This window comes from Schistocerca nitens, chromosome 1 (assembly GCF_023898315.1).
Source record: "Schistocerca nitens isolate TAMUIC-IGC-003100 chromosome 1, iqSchNite1.1, whole genome shotgun sequence".
Classification (NCBI taxonomy): Eukaryota; Metazoa; Arthropoda; class Insecta; order Orthoptera; family Acrididae; genus Schistocerca; species Schistocerca nitens.
In genome coordinates, this window is record NC_064614.1 from 953590924 (window position 1) to 953615944 (window position 25021).

Sequence of the window (25021 nt, forward strand, 5' to 3'; positions counted from 1 at the left end):
GATTATTAAAAATAAAAAATGAGATGGTGGAACTATGCAGATGGCCTTTCTTGCAGTCAACAGTAGTCCCAACAATTGCAGTTGTGGATGCTCGGTACAGACTAAGAAGTGGGCATTGCTCTGTAGACAGCAGGAAGATATGTAAATTAAGAGTTTATTGTATTTTTAAGCTTTCTGAATTTGTATTTTATCATCAGTTTCAATTTCTTTTTATTTTTCTTCTCCCAAGGATCCAAGAAGAGCGAGAGGAGAGACATAAGTATAAGGGTGTTATTAAATCTACATTTGAAGATGTTCAGAGTACGAAGGCTGGTATGTTTTTTAAATTTTTTAATATTTATTATCTGTGTCAGTTAAAAATTTACTTCAATATTAATGTTGCACTAAAATGTTTTTTATAGGTTTGTTAAACTACCATTTAATATAAATAAAAATAAATATTTAATGTTAGCAATAGGCCTGTGAGAACAATGTTGTTATTCCCAAGCATATTTTTTCTTCCAGCTTTTTATTATTTTTTAAATTAGTGCACATTATCTTATTCATCTGATTCCTCTGGCAAAATGGTTCTGATTGGTAACTAATTTTCTGATGTCGAAGTTGTGAAATTAATTTCAGAACTGGTCATTTTTATTTCATGGACAGTTTTCAGTCCATTAGTGATTTTGTTAATTTTAGTATGAGATGGATGATAACTCGTAATTAATCGCATGATTCCATATACTTCTACTACTACTATCAACACCAACAGCACGACCACGATCACCACCACCCCTGGATTAAAATAACAAATTTGCAGTTGACATCATTGACAAAGGAAAGGGTCATCATTGTTGATTTGTCTTTACCCATGTGTGCAATTTAGTTTTTGCAGCAACAGCTGCGTGTTTCTACATTGTATACATTCACACTTCCCTTTTAATGTGCAATATGGAGTTTGATTTACAGGGGCCATTATAACCATATACTTTTCTTCACACTTTTACTGCTATCTTCAAGCAATCTTTTGCCTGAAAGAAACATGTTGCTAAGAGACAAAGCACACAATGTAAGTGAATCAAAAATAGGTACATTACCAGGTAGTGTCAACTGGCGCTGAAGGGGACAGAGTGGCAATGCTGAAATGAATTGACAACATGACAAAGCACATTCTCTGATTAGTTGTCACTGTGATAGCTGTCCCATAACCAAGTGTCCTTCATTCACTTTGTTTTTCTGATACAGGCATATAAATGTTTACAGACTGTTCCAGGTTTATTGATTTTCTAATCATTTCTCAAATGTCTCATTTGAATATTTATTTGGTTTAAGCTCCAGATTTCATCCAGTATGAATCTTCCACACTACAGTAGTGTGCTTTGTTTTGAAACTCACTGACATATTAAAACTATGTCCAGGACTTACTCAAACCAAGAAGCGTACCTTAGTGCTCTTACTGACTAAGCTACCCACCTGCAAATCATGACACTTTCTCACATTTTCAATTTCCAAAGCCAGTAGTTTCACTGTCTGAGAAATTGAAGTACGAGTCTGGACCCACCATCACACTATCATTTGAAGCTGTGTGGACAGATTGCACAGTGAAACTTAAGGTTGTAAATGTGAGGCTTGTTCTGGCACACAGTTAAAACATTTAACGTTTGTAATAACTCCCTCTTGTGATGCCAAATTTGCATAATAGCATTCTTACTTCCGTTGCAACCAAAATAGCATATGGTCATGTCTCAACAATAATGATGATGCAAAATTATTTTCAGCCTGAAAGTGCTGTGTTTGAAATACATGTGAAACTAGCAGTGTTTATTTTCTCAACTTGGTAAACAAATTTTACCACTGGAAAGTAATCATTATTTCTCAGTTTTCATGTTTCTATATAGTGGCATTTGAATTTTTCCAGAAAATTTAGCCTTGATACAATAGTAAGTTCTGTCTGCAACACATACTACAGTTTCACTTCATCTGAAACTTTTTTTATTGGTTCTCAGTATTAAGATGCTTTGTTTGTGGTTGAAAGTTGTCTACATAGACACCATTTAAAAATATCTGGGCCTATTTTTATACATTTGTGCTGTTCAGGCCTTTTTTTTCGTTGGGAAGAGTATATTTTTTAGACAGTGCTTCAGACTTTTTAAGGTGATGGGCTGATGTGCTGTAACGTTGGATGCTGCTTACCTCCTCTTCATTCCAGAGATCTAATTATATACTTCCTTTCGCTGGTAGTTTTTAGAAAGTGGATAATGAAACATTCTGTTATGTAACAGTTGTTAGTGGATCAGCAACTGTATGATTTATTACTGAAATTACTAGTCATTTGAAACTAGTTCAACTACACTCTGTTTTAGCAGTGTCTCTTATGTCACAATACATTGATTGTTCCACACTGAAACTTTAAAACCATAAGAATGTGGCACAAATGATTAATCGTAACACATTAGCGAGTGCAGCCGATAAATGCTGACTCAGTTGTGATGCAACTGTTCACTCGCTACTTCGGTGCTGCCCCAAGCATGTGCATGCAGCAACAATCACCATTTCAGAAATCATCATCAGGGGGCAAAAATTACTCTAACATGTCGAGCATGGCTAAAGCAGTAGTAGGTTCTGTAAAATAACACACATTCTGCAGTAACGGAAAGCAGTAAACCTACAAAAAATTGCAAAATACAACAAAGATACTTGATAATGGTGGTGGTGGTTGTGAGAAAGGGAAATTAAACCCACTATTGGCATGTAGGCTGCTCCTCCATAACAGTACCAAAGAGACCATAAAGATTAATGCCTCCATCCAATGCATGGATCACCAACAACAGTGTCACATGCTCTCACTCCATGGGAGAGCGGAGAGAGCTTTGGATTTTAACTCCAGACTTTAATGTGATTTCTGGTGAACAGAAATTTTGTGCCATCTTTTTTTCTATTGCTGGCCAAACACTGGCAGTGAAAATTTTTCACCGCAAGCATTCAAACCGTCTCCCCCTGCTTTGAGAGCTGCCGCACAAATGTGCATTGTCAACCTTGAGTATTATTGCATATATATCATCCTAGTATGCTGAGGCCTGACCAAGGTCTTCATAGACATGCACTTTCCCCCAGATACAGTCCACAAACAAATCTCCCCGGGACATTTCCCCACACACTCATAATCCTCACCCATCCCCAAGATAAGGTACAAAGGAGTGCCCGATTTGTCACCCAGTGCCATCGCAGACTGCAACAACTGAGCCTTCGTTAGGGCTTTGATTACATATCATAATGCCCTGAAATGAGGGTAAGCCTACCCAAGACCCTTCCCACTGCTCCTAAAGTGGTGTTCTATCATTCACCCACCTCAACAACATCCTATTCCATCCCGATGCCACTCCCAATCCCAACCTCTTACCATAGGGATCTTATCCCTGAGAAAGACTCAGGCCCAGTCCACCCGGCCAGCACTTTCTATTTCAGTTCTGTCAAAAGGTTATTGTACCCCGTCAGAGGCCAAGCCACCTGTGAAAGCAGCCATAAATGTACTATCTCTGCTGCAATCACTGCACAGCCTTTTATGTTGATATGACAACCATCATCTGCAGAGCTAGTTGGCATATAAACAGTAGTACAAGTTTATATGCCAACTAGCTCTGCAGATGATGAAGAAATTGATGAAATGTATGACGAGATAAAAGAAATTATTCAGGTAGTGAAGGGAGACGAAAATTTAATAGTCATGGGTGACTGGAATTCGTCAGTAGGAAAAGGGAGAGAAGGAAACATAGTAGGTGAATATGGATTGGGGGGAAGAAATGAAAGAGGAAGCCGCCTTGTAGAATTTTGCACAGAACATAACTTAATCATAGCTAACACTTGGTTCAAGAATCATAAAAGAAGGTTGTATACCTGGAAGAATCCTGGAGATACTAATAGGTATCAGATAGATTATATAATGGTAAGACAGAGATTTAGGAACCAGGTTTTAAATTGTAAGACATTTCCAGGGGCAGATGTGGATTCTGACCACAATCTATTGGTTATGAACTGCAGATTGAAACTGAAGAAACTGCAAAAAGGTGGGAATTTAAGGAGATGGGACCTGGATAAACTGAAAGAACCAGAGGTTGTAGAGAGTTTCAGGGAGAGCATAAGGGAACAATTGACAGCAATGGGGGAAAGAAATACATAGAAGAAGAATGGGTAGCTCTGAGGGATGAAGTAGTGAAGGCAGCAGAGGATCAAGTAGGTAAAAAGACGAGGGCTAATAGAAATCCTTGGGTAACAGAAGATATATTGAATTTAATTGATGAAAGGAGAAAATATAAAAATGCAGTAAATGAAGCAGGCAAAAGGGAATACAAACGTCTCAAAAATGAGATCGACAGAAAGTGCAAAATGGCTTAGCAGGGATGGCTAGAGGACAAATGTAAGGATGTAGAGGCTTGTCTCACCAGGGGTAAGATAGATACTGCCTACAGGAAAATTAAAGAGACCTTTGGAGAGAAGAGAACCACTTGTATGAATATCAAGAGCTCAGATGGCAACCCAGTTCTAAGCAAAGAAGGGAAGGCAGAAAGGTGGAAGGAGTATATAGAGGGTTTATACAAGGGCGATGTACTTGAGGACAGTATTATGGAAATGGAAGAGGATGTAGATGAAGATGAAATGGGAGATAAGATACTGTGTGAAGAGTTTGAGAGAGCACTGAAAGACCTGAGTCGAAACAAGGCCCCGGGAGTAGACAACATTCCATTAGAACTACTGATGGCCTTGGGAGAGCCAGTCCTGACAAAACTCTACCATCTGGTGAGCAAGATGTATGAGACAGGTGAAATACCCACAGACTTCAAGAAGAATATAATAATTCCAATACCAAAGAAAGCAGGTGTTGACAGATGTGAAAATTACCGAACTATCAGTTTAATAAGTCACAGCTGCAAAATACTAACGTGAATTCTTTACAGACGAATGGAAAAACTGGTAGAAGCGGACCTCAGGGAAGATCAGTTTGGATTCCGTAGAAATGTTGGAACACATGAGGCAATACTAACCTTACGACTTATCTTAGAAGAAAGATTAAGAAAAGGCAAACCTACGTTTCTAGCATTTGTAGACTTAGAGAAAGCTTTTGACAACGTTAACTGGAATACTCTCTTTCAAATTCTGAAGGTGGCAGGGGTAAAATACAGGGAGCGAAAGGCTATTTACAATTTGTACAGAAACCATATTGCAGTTATAAGAGTCGAGGGGCATGAAAGGGAAGCAGTGGTTGGGAAAGGAGTGAGACAGGGTTGTAGCCTCTCCCCGATGTTATTCAATCTGTATATTGAGCAAGCAGTAAAGGAAACAAAAGAAAAATTCGGAGTAGGTATTAAAATTCATGGAGAAGAAGTAAAAACTTTGAGGTTCGCCGATGACATTGTAATTCTGTCAGAGACAGCAAAGGACTTGGAAGAGCAGTTGAACGGAATGGACAGTGTCTTGAAAGGAGGATATAAGATGAACATCAACAAAAGCAAAACGAGGATAATGGAATGTAGTCAAATTAAATCGGGTGATGCTGAGGGGATTAGATTAGGAAATGAGACACTTAAAGTAGTAAAGGAGTTTTGCTATTTAGGGAGTAAAATAACTGATGATGGTCTAAGTAGAGAGGATATAAAATGTAGACTGGCAGTGGTAAATAAATCGTTTCTGAAGAAGAGAAATTTGTTAACATCGAGTATAGATTTAAGTGTCAGGAAGTCGTTTCTGAAAGTATTTGTATGGAGTGTAGCCATGTATGGAAGTGAAACATGGACGATAACCAGTTTGACAAGAAGAGAATAGAAGCTTTCGAAATGTGGTGCTACAGAAGAATGCTGAAGATAAGGTGGGTAGATCACGTAACTAATGAGAAGATATTGAATAGGATTGGGGAGAAGAGAAGTTTGTGGCACAACTTGACTAGAAGAAGGGATCGGTTGGTAGGACATGTTTTGAGGCATCAAGGGATCACAAATTTAGCATTGGAGGGCAGCGTGGAGGGTAAAAATCGTAGAGGGAGACCAAGAGATGTAGACACTAAGCAGATTCAGAAGGATGTAGGTTGCAGTGGGTACTGGGAGATGATGAAGCTTGCACAGGATAGAGTAGCATGGAGAGCTGCATCAAACCAGTCTCAGGACTGAAGACCACAACAACAACAACGACAACCATCCAGCCGTCCACTGGGATGAACGACCACTGCCAAACTGTGGTCAAGAGCAAAGTAGACCACCCTGTGGCTCCACATGCAGATGAACAGAAAATGCTTGATTTCAATGACTGCTTCACAACCCAAGCACTCTGGATCCTCCCCTCCAATATCAGGTTTTATGTAGTGCGCAGATGGGAGTTATCCTTCCAACACATTTTCCATTCCCGAAATTATCCCACCCTCTGCCACCACATCCACTCGTCATTTCTCTTCGCTGCTCTTCTCCTTTTCCATTCCCTTCCTCTCCTCTCCATCCACAACTCACAGCCTCCTGACCTGTTACCTGTTGGTAGTCCCTGCACACTGTCACTGTGCTTGTCTTCCCCCGCCTGTAGCCTACTATGCCTTTCCCTTCCCTGTCCCCTCCAGATTGCTGCTTACATTCTACATGACATTTACATTCCTGTATAAGCTGCTGGAGATGGCGCTCATGTGCCCCATACCCTGTAAAAATGCACAACACTTACAAGAACCCTATCTTTCTAAATCAAAGTATCCTTCAGGTATGAGAAGAGACAGTAGTTGGGTGAAGTATTAATAAAAGGGATAGTAGGTTAGTCTCAATCCAAGTTACAAGAGATGCATGAAGCACATGGAGGATGGAGAATATTGGCATTTGAAATAGAATCTGTGGGTAGCACTAGAAGGAGAAACAACATTTCTTGTTGTTAATCACTTAGATGCCAAACAGTGCAGTGGCTTAATGTATGTCTGATTTAGTAGGGAAAAATTCTCAGGGAAGGATGTACTAGAAAATGTAGCAGGGGCATACCAATTTATGGAAAGTCATTCCTACTATACATTTCATTTGAAGTTTGATTGTAATAATCACAATTAATCACTTTAACAAAACGATTTTTATTTTCCACAACATTTACAGTTATATTTTGTCCAGTTAACAAATAATTTGTGTTCCCAATTTCTTAATTGCTCTAATATCTCTGAATGCCTAACTCTACATACATTTTATAAAGGTTTCTTTTTATTGTCAGTTATTTAAAAATTTCAGCTAGACTGGTGTGAATAACCTTTCACCTTAACAGTCCTGAAACATGAGTTTGTTTGCCCAGCAGCTCTTGCTAATGGGTACTCCACTATGAGAAAGTAGGGCACAATTTTAAAAGTTTCTTGCTTTGTGTTGCGCTGGGGCTTGACAGTGGTGTGTACTGTCTACCTATCACACTTACGAACTCACATTTGAGATGCTATATGAGCAATTGCAATGCTTATTGGACATCATATAATCAAATTAACACCACCACCTGCAAAAATACCTGAGAACTCAACACTGAGATGCTGTATAAGCAAGGGCAGTGCTCATTGGACATTACTCAAACAAATTAATTCTAATCTTTATCAATAAATCTGAATGCTACAAAGTGCGGACATTCATTTTGTAATGCATATACTGTTACAATGAGATTACAAATTAGATGAACAAGTGACTGATTACTATTTAAGAGTAGCCTAATCAGGACCAGGTGTAGAACAACTAAGTTTGGAAATGCAAGGCAAGTGTGTGTTTAACAATATTTATACACTCCTGGAAATGGAAAAAAGAACACATTGACACCGGTGTGTCAGACCCACCATACTTGCTCCGGACACTGCGAGAGGGCTGTACAAGCAATGATCACACGCACGGCACAGCGGACACACCAGGAACCGCGGTGTTGGCCGTCGAATGGCGCTAGCTGCGCAGCATTGTGCACTGCCGCCGTCAGTGTCAGCCAGTTTGCCGTGGCATACAGAGCTCCATCGCAGTCTTTAACACTGGTAGCATGCCGCGACAGCGTGGACGTGAACCGTATGTGCGGTTGACGGACTTTGAGCGAGGGCGTATAGTGGGCATGCGGGAGGCCGGGTGGACGTACCGCCGAATTGCTCAACACGTGGGGCGTGAGGTCTCCACAGTACATCGATGTTGTCGCCAGTGGTCGGCGGAAGGTGCACGTGCCCGTCGACCTGGGACCGGACCGCAGCGACGCACGGATGCACGCCAAGACCGTAGGATCCTACGCAGTGCCGTAGGGGACTGCACCGCCACTTCCCAGCAAATTAGGGACACTGTTGCTCCTGGGGTATCGGCGAGGACCATTCGCAACCGTCTCCATGAAGCTGGGCTACGGTCCCGCACACCGTTAGGCCGTCTTCCGCTCACGCCCCAACATCGTGCAGCCCGCCTCCAGTGGTGTCGCGACAGGCGTGAATGGAGGGACGAATGGAGACGTGTCGTCTTCAGCGATGAGAGTCGCTTCTGCCTTGGTGCCAATGATGGTCGTATGCGTGTTTGGCGCCGTGCAGGTGAGCGCCACAATCAGGACTGCATACGACCGAGGCACACAGGGCCAACACCCGGCATCATGGTGTGGGGAGCGATCTCCTACACTGGCCGTACACCACTGGTGATCGTCGAGGGGACACTGAATAGTGCACGGTACATCCAAACCGTCATCAAACCCATCGTTCTACCATTCCTAGACCGGCAAGGGAACTTGCTGTTCCAACAGGACAATGCACGTCCGCATGTATCCCGTGCCACCCAACGTGCTCTAGAAGGTGTAAGTCAACTACCCTGGCCAGCAAGATCTCCGGATCTGTCCCCCATTGAGCATGTTTGGGACTGGATGAAGCGTCGCCTCACGCGGTCTGCACGTCCGGCACGAACGCTGGTCCAACTGAGGCGCCAGGTGGAAATGGCATGGCAAGCCGTTCCACAGGACTACATCCAGCATCTCTTCGATCGTCTCCATGGGAGAATAGCAGCCTGCATTGCTGCGAAAGGTGGATATACACTGTACTAGTGCCGACATTGTGCATGTTCTGTTGCCTGTGTCTATGTGCCTGTGGTTCTGTCAGTGTGATCATGTGATGTATCTGACCCCAGGAATGTGTCAATAAAGTTTCCCCTTCCTGGGACAATGAATTCACGGTGTTCTTATTTCAATTTCCAAGAGTGTATATTGACTCAAAGTTTGACACAAGTCACAATGAAAATAATGATTGATAATCAATTAATAGTGAACCAAACAGTGATTCTTGTAAAATTTGCATCAAAGCTTGGCTCACTATATGGCCAAATGCATTATGTACTTCTGACATTTTGGATGATACCTCACTTCGGATGATACCTTAAAACTATCTGGAAGACTGCTTGGTAAACTTGATAAGCTCTCCTAACTTGTGCAATTGTGAAATAAATGGATTGAAGATCTATGAAACAGCACAATTAATGTCGCAACACATTGAGTAGCAGATCATGCAAACTGTGAGCTGCTCAGAAAAGCAGATAGCACAAATGCAAAGTATAAAACGTACTCTAAAATTCAGCAAATGCACCATGCTGAAGCTGTAGCTGGTGCCTTCCTGCTGAAGTTTCCCATCCATAACTTGCAGAATGTAACTTAACGTCAAAGAGTTGGTACTGGATGATTGGTCTTGCCCTTCACACCAAGGCACAGACACAAACTTACTTGATTGGATGACAGTGATGGAACACCGAATTATCACATGATGCACGCCGTAGCTACAGCAGTATGTTCTTACGTCTGCCTGCAGGAAGGTGCCTTTAGTAACACTTGGTGATTCTTTAGGAATCATGATGACTTAACACAGACTGTGAAGGTGAAGGTGAGCACCAGCTGTGTGACAGAATCACACAGTTGGCCTGTTCCGCAAACACTAGTTCCTTGGTAAACTATTTCCGATACTCAGAGAGCCCTGCAATCAGCCAGAGGAACAGGAAGTGCACACTTGGATTCACTCATCTTGGTCAAGACTATTTGAAGCTTTTTTCTTGGCCTAAAATGACACATACTCTCCTCCAGCATAGTCACAAGTTATTAATCTTACTGAATGTTCTAAGAAAAACAACAGTAAAAGGTTAAAATCTTCAGGAGACTTACCTGTCATTTACCATAACCGATTGGATAGATGATGTGAAAGCAAAAATTATCAACCTGAGTCCCCAAGAAACTTGGTTCATTTATGCCTTTGACTGGTATTGTGTGTATTTAAATAGATGTATGTTCAGAAAATGCGGGGACCATGTGATGGGGCCATCGGGACCCATCCACTTCTTAGGAAATGTGTCATTCAGCACATCCAACACATTCAAATTCCATTGTGAGGGTGCACCTTCAATCTGGAAAATGGTGGATGGCTGCATAATCTTTGGACTATTCACGGATGATGTGGTTTTTTGGAGTCCCAAATCCTAGTATAGTGATTTACATGTACAAAAATGTATAACATTGCTGCATCTGAAAACAGACACCTTTTCAGGTAGTCATTTTCAGCATGAAGGGAGGCCCAATGGGGAAATGGAAAATGCATGCTGCAGAGGACTATCATTTGACTGCAGTGCTTGGACCATTTGCACTTTGTACACAAAAAAGTGTGATCGTTTATGGACAGTTGATCTTGCTTCCTGCAATTTGTGAGGTGCTCGACAAATTGGCTCCTGATGTTGCACTGAAATGCAATTTGCACCCTGTCAACACCTGTTGAGGCACAGTGAGATGCTCACTTCGATGAATGTCTGAGACTCTCTTTAAAGTTTTTGAACCACCTCATTATGCTGTTTTTGCCCATGTTGTTCTCTCATTCCGCTGTTGATAATTACACGACACCATTGTCACAGATTTGGATTTTGTGTGCCAGATGACACATTGTACCATCTCCTGATCTGTCTTCATTTTGATGAGCTCCAACTCAAATCTGCAATAGAGGATAAAAAAAGCAAACTTTGAAAGCCGCTACCATTATTAATATCCAATTATGGATTTTTTTAAAATGAGAGTGGGATTTTAAGGACACCATGTTTTATCTTTTACTTTGTTCAAAAATGTCCATATATTAGATTTAAACTAGGAGATGATGATTTACTTCCTATTGATTTATCTAAACATGTTTCTTTATGGCGTTAACAGCTCCAGACGATGCAAAGTATGGGTCTTATGACAATGGAGATCCAACAACCACCAACTTATACCTTGGCAACCTGAATCCAAAGGTAAGAAAGAGGATAATTACAAATAAGTGTTCTGAGATTGAAACAAAATTTCTCCTGCTTAATTTGGATCACATGTTGAGCTGAAGAGTCTGTTTAGATTACTGAAAAGCAATTGATGGAAGTATTTGGGCGGTATGGTCCATTGGCAAGCATAAAAATTATGTGGCCTCGTTCTGATGAAGAAAAAGCACGTGGAAGAAACTGTGGCTTCGTCGCTTTCATGAACAGGAAGGACGGTGAGCGTGCACTGAAGTGTTTAAATGGTATGTATTGTCATTTTTTTTACATCAGTAGTTGGAGAAGATTTTGTTCTGTTGTGGACTGCATTAATTCTAGTTTATTTTTAAGTTTTTGCGTTGTTGTGCATCTTGTTATGGTAATAGCATAATGACCCTCGGTTGACAGCATTTGCTATGTACATCCCATATTCTTTTCTGTATAAGTTGCAGAAAATTGGACCTTTTTGTCAGCAGGTTAACCACACTTTAGTCAGGACACAGCAAAATCATAATTATGAATTGGTGTTACTGAACTCTTCCCCTTTAATTATTTAATTAGATAGATAAAAAATCTACTTATCAAGTGGCGGAAGAACACGCACATAAAAGACGGTTGCAATTGGCAAGCTTCTGGAGCCAGTGGCTCCTTCTTCAGCCACAAAGATTGAAGGGAAGGAAGACGGGTGAAGGAAAAGGACTGGAGAGGTCTAGGAAGAGGGATAGATTTTGGGAAAGTCACCCAAAACTGCAGGTCAGGAGAGACTTACTGTACGGGATGAGAAGAAAAGACAGTGTTGAGGACTGCATTGGACGAGATTTGAAAACCTGACAGCTTAAAGGTAGAAGACCGACGGTATGCATTGGACGAGATTTGAAAACCTGACAGCTTAAAGGTGGAAGACCCACGGTTCTGGGTGACTTTCTCGAAACTGACACCTTTTCCTAGACATCGCCAGTTCTTTTCCTTCACCCCTCTTCATTCTCCTTCAACCCTTCTGCCTGTAGAAGAGCCACTGGCTCCGAAAGCTTGGTGAGTCGATATTTTATCTATGCAATTAAATAATTTTGTCAATAATAGATTGTTTTCATTCTTTTTATATATAAGAAGTCCAAATGCCATGAAACATGTGGATATAAAGTTAAAAATGGGCAAAGTGTGTATTAATGTAAGCTAGGGATGGCCAAGAACTCTAAATATGCAGAGGTTTTGCATGCATGCAGGTCTCTCCCGTCTGACTGCACACTTCCACCACTACTGCACGACGCTATCTCAGTGGGAGGATGGGAAAATGGCAGCACGCCACAGTGTGTTTCAGTTCAGTTGCGAAAAGAATAGCGAATGGTTTGCGTGAAGCTTGAGTTCACTTCCATATTTCTCAACAACATGGATCACAAACAGAATGCTTTTCACTATTATTTTAAAATAGTTTGGCTCACTGGATACAAAGTAACATTTGTACATGTTACAAATTGTCAATGCATGGACAGACATAATTTCACAGATTTTTTTTCACTCAAGCTACCATATAATCATGACATATTTAGTTACATAAGTGAAAAGAGCCATTTACATACATATGTTGATCGAAACGTGGATATCATGCTTGCAGCTTCATTATGGCGATATAGGAACCCTTTCCAAGGAAACTTCGTAGAACTCCTGGACTGTTTTAAAGTAAACCACACAATCTTTTAAATGGATATTACAATGCAGATTGTTCATGGACATATCTGAAAGTGCACAGCGGTGCTGAAATGGCAAACAGCTCAAAAACATTAGAGATTGGCAGTGTCCTAAAAAGTTTAAAAAACTGTTCCTGTAATTATTTAAACACAGCAATGAATTCTTCAAAATGCATGTTTTCTTTAATGCCAGGAAAATTGAGTGTGTTCCTTTTCAGAAGTTGTCCGTTCCACAATGTGATTTTCTTTTTAAATGTCTTACTACAGTCCTGTGCAGTCAAGTCCCTTAAAAATGTGAGGGCCACAATCAATTACGGATCTTCTAATTTTGCTACCTATTTTCTGTTTTCATTCAAAATTTCAACAATAGCAGGCCTTAAATTGAAAAATCTGTCCCGACATTCCCCTTGACTTAACAAATATATTTCACAGTAATATAAAACATCTCCATATTCTTCTTTCAGTGACACCAAAAACTGTTGAAACTGACGGCATAATAATGTGTGTGACTTCAGTTTACTATTTGTATCAACACTTCGATCACATGCTCAGTGCCTGCAAATTTGGCAAATAATGGTTTTTGATGTTCGAAACAATGAATCTTGTAAAAATTGTCTGTTGGACATTGACATTTTTTTTCTCTTTCAGGATCAGCTAAACCTTTAAATTGCTCTGTAACAAATTTGTTGCAGCGATTAATTATGTGAGTGCAGAATAGATATTGATAATTCTGTCCCGTCTCTTCAAAAAATAATGTGATTTCCATTCATTTTTAAAGGCTTGTGACAATAGTTCTCTAGATTGTCTCTTTTTGTGCAAACAGCTATTGCATCTTTGAACTTCCTCTGTACCACAAGCAAATAGCGGGGGATAGACAGTGCTACTACTATGGTTCTGTCAACTGAAGAAAGTTGTGGCAAAAAAAAAAAAAAAAAAGAAAAAAAAATGCCAGAACAAACAGTCATGTCATACAGCTAAATGAAGTGTTGTGCTGCATTGAGTAGTTCTGAAAAAGATTGAGCAAAGCCAAGACGTACAGAACAGTGTTGAGACAGGCTGAGACACAGGCCACACCCATGCAGCATGTTGTGCACACTTGAAGTTTTGCATGACATGGCCTGACCTCATATTAGCCACATTTTTGATGGTGTGTGTAATACATTATTAATTGAAGTTCTGTAGATGAGGAGCTTTTGTGCTCCTCCCAAAAATGTCATCTACTTTATACGACATCAAAGAAATGAGGCATGTGCTGTAAATTTTTGTACTTACTGAATATGATTAGTTACTGGTGGATACATTCAAAGTAGAACCCATTTGAGTTCACACCGCTCAAAATATTTCTGTCATTCATTATACATGAGTCTCTGCAGTTTGTCTGTTATTGCCTTACGACAGAGCACAGGAATATTTCTGTAGTACTCCCCCATGTACTACTACTGAATTTATTGATTTTCGTGAAACTTGTCACAGCACTATGATGGAGCTCAACATTTATAAACTATTGAGCCTAATGTACCACAGCAAATAGTTCCTTAGTTATGTAAGCAACCAGATTTTGTTTTTGACAAGTTATATCAACTCTAAAAGTTCAGAAAAATCTGTCTTAAGTTATTCCATACTTTAAAATACATAAAGTATGTCCTGATATTTCAGCTATCTCACAAAATTCTCCCTCTGTACTGGTTCCTGAGTTGAGCCATTTTTACGGTGCCACAGTTTCATTGACAACCTCTTAGCAACGGCAGTGCTTTCCTTTAGGCAGTCATCTCAGAGACCAGACATTTCCTTGTAGTTACTCATGTGGGTGCCACACGGTCTATTTGAAATGCAGTGTATAATGTTCCACATTCTGTTATTTTCTGCTGTACCATCTTGTGCCATTTGTCGCTGATTAGCAATTCCCATGTATCTTTATTGGCTCCTCACAAACCATGTGGTGTTCTGTTATTGCCAGTGTGTTATGCTGCTGTAATTGCATGTTCCATATGTGCTTCAAAATGTATCCATATATAGGCCTTCTGGTTCCCGGTGTGGATGCCACCACATTCTCATCAAACTTCATTCACCACTCCAGCTTGAATAGCATCTACGCCATCCTTTGTGGATCCTTCATGTAAGCAGTAGCAAGTTGGATAATTACCCCATCCAAATGCAATAAGTAAAATGATTCCCCCTAAGAAACAGCAATCAGTTTTGGAGACATTTGTGTTGTGGTGAGAATATAAGTGTGTTTTATTTATTTTACCGTATGATATTTCACTGCATGCACAAGGATTTTATTAAATTTGAAACCTGTTGTGGAGGTGTGGCCTCTCTCGGTGACACAAATGATTCCAGGAATACAAAAATAAAAATTGAGTTGTGGGAAGATAAAGAATTTAAAAGTGTCTTTCATCAATTTGGTGTTGAAATTATCATAGTGGACTTTTTGTGTGAACAATACATGTGTTATAATGTATTAACGTTAAGTTATGACTTATGCATAGAAACTGTTTAATTACATCATTTGATTGATATTTCCCTGAAATATTGGGTTCTCCCAATGTATGACAATGTCTGAATTGTACTTCAATTCATATGGAATGTGTGTTTATTTTACAGGCAAGGATGTTATGTCTTACGAAATGAAACTGGGTTGGGGAAAAGCTGTGCCTATACCACCACACCCCATATATATCCCTCCAGCAATGTTGGAATTAACAATGCCACCACCACCATCTGGATTGCCCTTCAATGCTCAGCCGCACAAAAAGGACAGGCACAAGGTATGATTTATGCTGAAGCATTCTCTGTTTTGTAAATAAGTTACATAAAACTGCAACCAGCTACTTTTTTGAATGATTGTTTTATTCCATGAACCAGTTCTCAAACCTTTTCAGGTTCATGTTCAGATGGTTTCTGGAGGTTACATAATTATTTCTAACATAATGCTGGGTGCTGTCTCTGTGACAAGAAGATGGAACACACTTTAACGTATCACCATGAATATTGTTTATCTTTCAGTATGGATGTAAAATTAGTTTTTTACTTACTGCGACTGGCCAGTTCGTATAGCAGTTTGCACACTTTTACACCATCTATATGAATTTGCACTCTGACATTGAAACTTTGCCAGCATCCAGCATGTGCTGTACAACTGTTGCTTGTAACAAAGACGTTGACAAAAAGATGTGGCATAGGCCTACTTTGCATAGAGACATTATTTGTTCTTTTTTACTTGTAGTAAAGTCGATATAAGGTCAAATATTTTAATCAGACTGGTGATAACATAAGAGCACAAAATAAATAAATGAATTACTACAAGAACAAACTTCAAGTGATCTGATGTCTTATTTCTATTTGTATATTAACATATAATGCAGTCAGTTTGTAGCAAATATTTTAATTAAGATTGGCCTTAACCTGAATGCCCAGTGTTCAATAATACAGAGTTATTGAATTTGTAATGAGGTAGAGCTTTTTGTATGATCATGACCTTTATATTTAAATTTCAAATAATAATAATAATAACAAACCTCCAAATGGACTGTTGATTTACTTCTGTTCTTATGTTAATATTATCTGTTATATTAAAAAGAGTAGATTCTGTTTATTTTAGCTAAAGGTAATATGTAGAAAAGTTATAGTGTTTGTAATGGACTGTACACTTCATATTTAAAAACCAAGAACAAAAGTTCTTGTGAACTGTTGTCTTATTTTTGTTCTTGCATTAATATGACCTGGAACATTGGTAAAGGCAGATTCTGTTTGTTCCAGCTAGAAGTAATATGTATAAAAGTACTTACTTATTTTAACAGTAGAGGGCTTTACCATTTAGAGATATAGTACAGGTTTTATTCTGTGGTAGGATATTTGCATTGACACCAATGTCGTTAAGATGTAAGGAAAGGGATAGGGGGGGAGTAGGGAGGGGGTGGGGTGGGGAGGCGATGTAGGGTTGATTGAGTGCTTACTTGTTTTGAACTAGTAAATCTTCAAAGTTCTGGTGGAAAAATTTGTTTCTCAGTTCAGTTTGGTCATTGAGTAAGTAGTCAGATGCTGTACTTGTGTAGATAACTATTTCAGTTTCTTCAAGAAGGTTAAGTATAGTGCATTTGTTGCCAAAATGAAGTATTTGGAGGTTTTGTTCTGCGTCGTTTGTAGAATGATTGTGTTGGGCAAGATGTGAGGCAAAGTTTTATTTATTCAGGTTGTTACGACGGAGTACATCTATGTGTTCTTTAAATCGTGTTGTGAAGCTTCTACCAGATTGTTCAATGTAGAAGCTTGGACATGAGTTGCAAGTGAACTTGTAAACACCTGACTTTTGATCCTGTTGTATAGTACACTCATGCTCATAAATTAAGGATAAATGCAGAATGTGGTGCCACACAACGTGGTATTACACAAAATTGGCGCTAATAGCATTGGCACATAGGGAACAAACATGACACAGATCTGTAAGTCCACGGTATTGGTGATAAGTTGAGAGAACCGTCCCGAAAAACACGTGCTACAAAACGCCACAGTTTCCTGCGCATATACCCTGACATCAATATCGGATATGGTCACCATGCACATGTACACAGGCTGCACAACGGGTTGGCATACTCTGCATCAGGTGGTCGAGCAGCTGCTAGGGTATAGCCTCCCATTCTTGCACCACTGCTTGTCGGAGCTCCTGAAGTGTCGTAGGGATTTGAAGACATGCAGCGATACGTCGACAGAGAGCATCCTACACGTGCTCGATGGGGTTTAGGTCTGGAGAACAGGCAGGCCACTCCATTTGCCTGATATCTTTTGTTTCAAGGCACTCCTCCTTGATGGCAGCTCGGTGGGGCCGTGCGTTATCATCCATCAGTAGGAAGGTGGGACCCACTGCACCCATGAAAAGGTGGACATACTGGTGCAAAATGAGGTCCCAATACACCTGACTTGTTCCAGTTCCTCTGTCAAAGACATGCAGGGGTGTACGTGCACCAATCGTCATCCCACGCCACACCATCAAACCACGACCTCCATACAGGTCCCTTTCAAGGACATTAAGGGGGTGGTATCTGGTTCCTGGTTCGCGCCAGATGAAAACCCGGCGAGAATCACTGTTCAGACTATATCTGCACTCGTCCGTGAACATAAACTGGGACCACTGTTCCAATGACCATGTACTGTGTTCTTGACACCAGACTTTTACAGGCTCTCCTCTGACCAGGGGTCAGTGGAATGCAACTTGCAGGTCTCCGGGCGAATAAATCATGTCTGTTCAGTCGTCTGTAGACTGTGTGTCTGAAGACAACTGTGCAATGGCTGCGGTAAGGTCCTGAGCAAGGCTACCTTCAGTGCTCCGTGGCCGTCTGCGGGCACTGATGATGAGATATCGGTCTTCTTTTGGTGTTGTACACTGTGGATGTCCTGTACTGTAGTGCCTGGACACGTTTCCTGTCGTCTGGAGTCATTGCCATAATCTTGAATCACACTTTGTGGCACACGGAGGGCCCGTGCTATGACCTGCTGTGTTTGACCAGCCTCCAGTCGCCCTAGTATTCTACCCCTCATAACGTCATCAATATGTGTTCTTTGAGCCATTTTCAACACACAGTCACGGTTTGCACGACTGAAGAAATTTGCACACTTACTCGCTGCATCGTACTCTGACTTGCACCAACACACCTCTGTGTATGTGGTCTGCTGCCAGTGTCACCATGCAATGACCACAGGTCAAATGCACCGCATAGTTATACCTCGAGGTGATTTAAACCTGCAAAATGCCCACCAAAGTATTGTTTCACCATGTATCACCATTATCCTTAATTTATGAGCATGAGTGTAGTTTTGGTGCTGTATATGATTTTATTTTGTATTTTGTTGTTGGTGAAGAATCTTATTTTTATGTTGTATGTCTTGAAGAGGTTGGCAATTTGGTGAGAAATCTTCCGTAGGAAAGGCAGACTTAAAAATGTGGTTGCCTTGTTTGTGGGTGGTTGTTCAATAGTTGGTTGATTTAATTTTGCTGTATGAATTAGTTTACTAAATCTACATCCATATCAACAGATAAACAATAGTCATGGTGATACATTAGTGTGTGTTCCATCCTCTTGTCATAGAGCCAGCACCCAGCATTATGCTAGAAATAATGATGTAACCTCTAGAAACCATCTGAAGATGAACCTGAAAAGGTTCTGTAACCAGTTCATCTAATAAAACATAATTATGCAAAAAAGTGACTGGTTGCAGTTTTATGTAACTTCGTTACATTAAATTAACATTCCTGGGTTCTAAAATATCCGTAGTGGATAAGCTTAATTCTCTGTTTTATTTTTCAGAAGCAAAAAATTACATATTAAAATTTAAAAAAAGGGGTGAAAGTTATGAAAGTGGAACAGACAGATGTACTTAAAGCCGCTTAGGGAAAACAACTGAAAAAGATGAGTAAATATGTACGAAACAGAACAGATTAGTTTGGCTAATTTAGCCCAGTATTGGGTGATATTGTCAGTTGCTCTAGGAGTTCCTGAGTGCTCGAGGCTGCACTGGAAGGCACACACATATTGTGTTACTGGGACCTCGCCACAGTTGCACAGGTTTGATGGTGTTGGGTATCCCTATTTTTGCAGATTTGCTCTAAATCTTGTTCCTGTTGCAATCTGTTAAGCTATTTCCAGATTTCAAGGTGGCCAGGCGCTGGTTCTATGTTACCATCCAGTAATCGTCTTTTGAGATTGGCCCCATGTATACTTTAGTCTGAGTTCGATGATCTTAGTCCACTGTTCTGCGTCTACATCTATAATCTGCAAACCACCGTGAGCTGCATGGCAGAGGATACATCCGAGCTATTGGGTTTTCTTCCTGTTCCATTCACATATGAAGTGTGGCAAGAATGATTGTTTGAATGCCTTTGTGCCAGTAGTAATTATCCTAATCTTATCTTCATGAACACTATGTAAGTGATACGTAGGGGGTTGTAGTATGGAGTGTGGCAAGAATGATTGTTTGAATGCCTCTGTGCCTGTAGTAATTATCCTAATCTTATATTCATGAACACTATGTAAGAGATACATAGGGGTTTGTAGTATACCCCCAAAGTGATAATTTAAAGGTGTTTCTTCAAGCCTTATTAATAACTTTCTCGGGATAATTTTCATCTGTCTTCAAGAGTCTGCCATTTCAATTCCTTTAGTATCTCTGTGACAGTCTCCCTTGGATTACACAAACCTGTGACCATTCGTGCTACCCTTCTCTTTATACATTCATTGTAAACTGTTACTCCTATTTGGTACAAATCCCACACTCTTGAACAATATTCTACAACCGGTCACACAAGTGGTTTGTAAGCAATCTCCTTTCCAGATTGATTGCACTCCCCCCAGTATTCTACCAATAAACTGAAGCCTACCACCTGCTTTACCCACAACTGAATCTATGTGATCATTCCATTTCATGTGTGACATCGATGTATTTGTGAGAGTTGGCTGATTCCAGCAGTGACTTATTGATATTAAAGTCAAGGGTACTATGCTTTTTCATTTTGTGAAGTACGTAATTTTACATTTATGAACATTTAAACAAGTTGCCAATCTCTGCACCACTTTGAAATCTTATCAAGATCTGACTGTTTCTTTCAGATAGTACTTCCCTATAGATAACTGCATCATCTGCAGAAAGCCTTATTTTACCATTAATATTGTCTGTAAGATCATTAATATACAACATGAACAGCAAGGGTCACAACACACCTCCATATGGCATACCATACATCTACATCTGATGATGACTCTCCATCCAGTCCAGTCACAAATTTCACTTGATACCTCATATGATTGTACTTTTGACAACAAGTGTAGGTGTGGTACTGAGTCAAATGCTTTCTAGAAATCAAGAAATACAGCATCTACCTGATTGCCTTGATCCAAAACTTTCAGTATCTCATGAGAAAAGTGTAACTCAGGTTTCACATGATAGATGTTTTCGAAATCCATGCTGCTGTTCTGAGGAAGTTAATTCTTGGCTTTCTAAACATCCGTACGTACATTTTCTGAATTGTAACGATTTTCAGCATAGAATGTTGCAATCGGGAACTAGCTCAGATGGCTGTGAGTATGTTGCTCTTGATCAGAAAATGAAATTTTTATATGTCAATACAGAACAGGTGTAGACCATTAGCAGCAGATCATTTAGTGAGAAACAAAGGTATGAACTTATCAATTAGTGCTTATTACACCGATTCTCGGCACAACAGCAGATTCTGAGCATATGGTACGCATTCTGGAACCATATTTCTGTGACTTATTCATTGATTGAAACTGTATGTGCTGACTTGGATTAGGAGAACAGTTTCTTCTGCAGTTTCCTTTGTTCTACATAGTATAACTTTTCTCGTGTATCTATTTTTCATATTGATAATACATCTTTGTGATGTGCCATCCTGTTGCAGATCTTCATGGTCATTGTTCTCTATGAGAAACAACATTCCCCAATTGACAAATATTTGAAGGCCATGTGAAGTGCCTGGATAAGCATTTACTTATGTTACATGCTTTCAACATTTTTACTTCAGACTACAAAATACTCTTTTTTTTTTTAAATTTTGTGTGTGCTATGAACAGCCATTATCTGTAATTCACACATTCAAGGCTACATGTTTATTTTTATTTAATTGGCAAGTCAATATGTGCTGGAGAAAACCAAAAAGGAAGAAAGTTTCCTTCTTCTATGTTATATTACACAGAACATGGAAAAAGTCTTCATGTTTCTTTTCAGTATGTTCTAGCTAGTTAGCTCCTAAAACATGAAAAAGGTTTGGATGAAGCAGGAAGTTAAACCAGTGTATCACTCTAAAAATAGACCCGTAAGTTATTTTTGTTAAGCAGTTTATGATGACATAGGAAGGAATGAGTCTTTTCATGGAAAAATTATGTTCAGTAATGAGATGCTTTTCAACTTTATGTAGTCATCGATACTAAACAAGTGACAATTATAGTATAATAAAACTCCTGTTTTAATGAATCACTGGTGACCCAAGTATTTTTTCCTTAAATGGGGTTTTCTGCCAGAGGCTATGGAAAGAGTGACCCACAATCATATTCAAAGCACGTTTAGGTGATAGATCACTACTTAATTACAAAACTACCAATATCTTGTGCTCAAAATGGAAATGCAGTAAATATGCAATTATTTTATTTTTTGCAGAACACACCTTTTTTTTTTTAACAAGATGTATTATTTGTTCTGTCCTTCCAGCATATTGTGGTGAAAGAAGTTGTTGCTCCAGCTGGTTAGAATTGATACATCTACATTAAAAGAGGAAAAGAAATTTCTGACAGTGTCAATTCCTTGCACTGCAGCAGCAAAACTTGATGCAATACTGCCCTTCTTCTTCTTCTTCTTCTTCTTCTTCTTCATCTTCATCATTGTCACTGCCAGCTCCTGCTTGTGTTGCTTGACTTAGAAGCGTTTCACTTGAATCGGTCTCATGTATGGAAGTCAGTATGTCATCATCGAAACAAACACAATGTCCTGGAATGCTCCATTTTCAAAATTATCAGTTTTGCTATACTGTTCTTCTTCTGGAACTATGTCGTCTTCAGCAGCAAGTGATGTACCACAGACAGACTTTGTCAAAAAAAAAAAATATATTTATTCAATACGGTCCTTATGTTGCAGAATTCCAGGCTACCACAAACATATGCATAGCAGTGCTGAGCCTCATCTCTTCCTCTTAAAGAATTGAATCAACTTCTGTACAACTGCTACTCTGCAATTGGCTTTAACAGTTTGTGTTATGCTCATATCCAGAGACGGCAGATGACACCTGCAGTTCACAGGAAGGAACTCAACATTTATGCTCCTTGGAAATTTTGTTTCCTTGGTATGTACAGGACCATAGGTCAATAATATGTACAATTTTCCTTCCTGCTGAACCTATCTTTGGCATCTGAACACGTGAAAAAGTCATTTCTGATGTCTCCAGGGACTGCTGTTGTACTCATAGTAGAAAGAAAGTACTGTCTTTTTATGTTTTCGAAATACCTGGTAATAATACTGGAGGCAACTTTTAATTATTATTGACACACAGTAACATTGCTATCCTTCCTTAGCCCCCGCCCCTCCCTGTCTATGGCATTTTTCTTCTTTAATGAAATATGATTTTGTAGGAAGTAAATTATAAAAGATGTCCGTTTCATCAGCTTTGAAAATGTATCTGGGCTCATAACCCTGCATCAATCGTGGCACTGTAGTGTTCTTCCCATAGTTTATAATTTCTGTGATCAAAGCCTCACTGTGTCCACTTATACTTTGAAACAACAGATTATGATGTTTTTTAAGTTAATCATTCCATAGCTTTGGCATTTCAGAACACTTTTATTTTTGAATAAACCTCACATGTAGACGGCATTAAAATGTATTTCTTTGCTGTGTTGGAAAAATTTTCATGAAGATTGTCATGGGCATTGTGAATGCTCATCAGCTTTTGTTGAACTGTAAGCTGTTTACATTTGCAGCTCATATCTCTGTAAAAATAAAATTGATAACGTCGACACTTCATTAAACGAACAAATACACTCTTCACACTTTGTGGACTCAGTGGCATTGATGTCAGATCACATGACCTAAGTGATGTGGAAACAGATTTCTGATTCCTTCAATGCTTCTGCTGATTCCTTCAATGCTTCTGCTTGTATTTGTGCAAGGGAAGTTGAGCAGTTTACTTTGGCATAATTACATGTCAACCAGATGAATCGATTACCATTTACTGCATCACACTAAAAAAATACAACCTATGTGAAATGGAAAGAAAACAGAAACTCATTTGATCACATTAGAAATTACGTAAAACAAGGATTTCAATTTGCAAAATTTTTTATGTTAGTTCCTATAAAGCAGACATTTTTTAAAGTGGGGTTGTTAAAAGCAGGAAGAAATTACATTGTCTTTAAGGGAGTTTTGCTGGGACTGATGAAAGTATTCATTAAAAGTGGGATTTCCTTAATAGTAGGTTAATTAATTTGGGGTTTTGCGATGTGACAGGTAGCGAGCTCATAGGCCCACACTTATGAGCACGCGGAAGGGCATGCCAACTGAAGTTATGTTTGACTATTCGTCTGGCCAGCAACATGTAGGGACATAAGGGCTTGTGTGTGTGTGGGGGGGGGGGGGGGGGGGTCGCATGCGCATGCTTTACTCTAGCTTGTAAAAGAATTATTCTCAAAGCTAGTGGGTTTTCATTCTTTTTGTGTGTGCCTGTCAACAATCTAGTACCTCTGCTTTCAGCTTTAACCCAAAAGTATTTACATTCTACCAGAACTTCCCAAGTTTTTCGTATTTATACTTGTTTATTGTGAAAATAGGCAATGTAATTAGTGCAACACATTAAAGATCCCTCAAAAACATTTGATTTTTGGTACTATTGGTTGTGGGAAAGTGCCCAGAAATATGATATTGGTGACAAACTGTTACTGGAATGGAGTTCTTTGAAAGCAGTTATTTTTGCTTGAAAGTAGGCTATTTTCATTTGACTTAAAATCTAGAGCCTTATTTCTTATGTGGAAAGTCAACTGTCATCTTAAGATTATATGTGGATTTCGGCCTTCAGAAGAAACAAAGTATAATTTCAGTGTTCAGTAACCATAAGGTGCCAAAGTAGTAAACAACTGCATTCAGATTTACAACATTCTTTCTCAGAAAAATGAAAAATGCCATGTTTCACAATATTTCAAAAAACACATTGAATTTGCGTTATTGTTTATGCAAAATATTCCTGTTTCTAGTAGCTACATTGATACTAATGGTGTAATATTTGCTATGTTTAATTTAAACTGATCGGTAAGACCACATACGTATCAAGTGATGCCAAGAATCCTAGAAAGGTGTATTTTGAGAACCAGAATTCACTAATAGTATCTACTTCTAAGTTTGTAGTTGAGTGCTGTAAGATTATTTCAGTCATTAATTCTCTTCTTTGCATAACTGTAGGAGGTGGTGATGTTACTCATTTGGTGAGATTTATGATTTCTTCATGAGGACCCAAAACATGCTAAGTAATTACAAAAACTGACCTTTTTTTGTAGCCTCCTGTTAGTCTGAGTTCTCATCATTAGATCATGTGAGGGTACTGAAAGGCAGGTTAGGAAAAATTTTAAGTAG

The 25021-nt window shown here is 39.4% G+C and overlaps 1 protein-coding gene across 1 annotated transcript in view; it reads left to right on the plus strand.

The window, feature by feature from the left end:
• LOC126194693 (U2 snRNP-associated SURP motif-containing protein) overlaps positions 1 to 25021 on the plus strand; it is a 183575-nt gene that overhangs the window by 33061 nt on the left and 125493 nt on the right. The window contains exons 5-8 of the mRNA XM_049932917.1: positions 230 to 312; positions 11137 to 11219; positions 11317 to 11482; positions 15506 to 15669. Of these exons, the coding sequence (XP_049788874.1) occupies positions 230 to 312; positions 11137 to 11219; positions 11317 to 11482; positions 15506 to 15669 (496 nt within the window). The remainder of the gene's footprint in view (positions 1 to 229; positions 313 to 11136; positions 11220 to 11316; positions 11483 to 15505; positions 15670 to 25021) is intronic.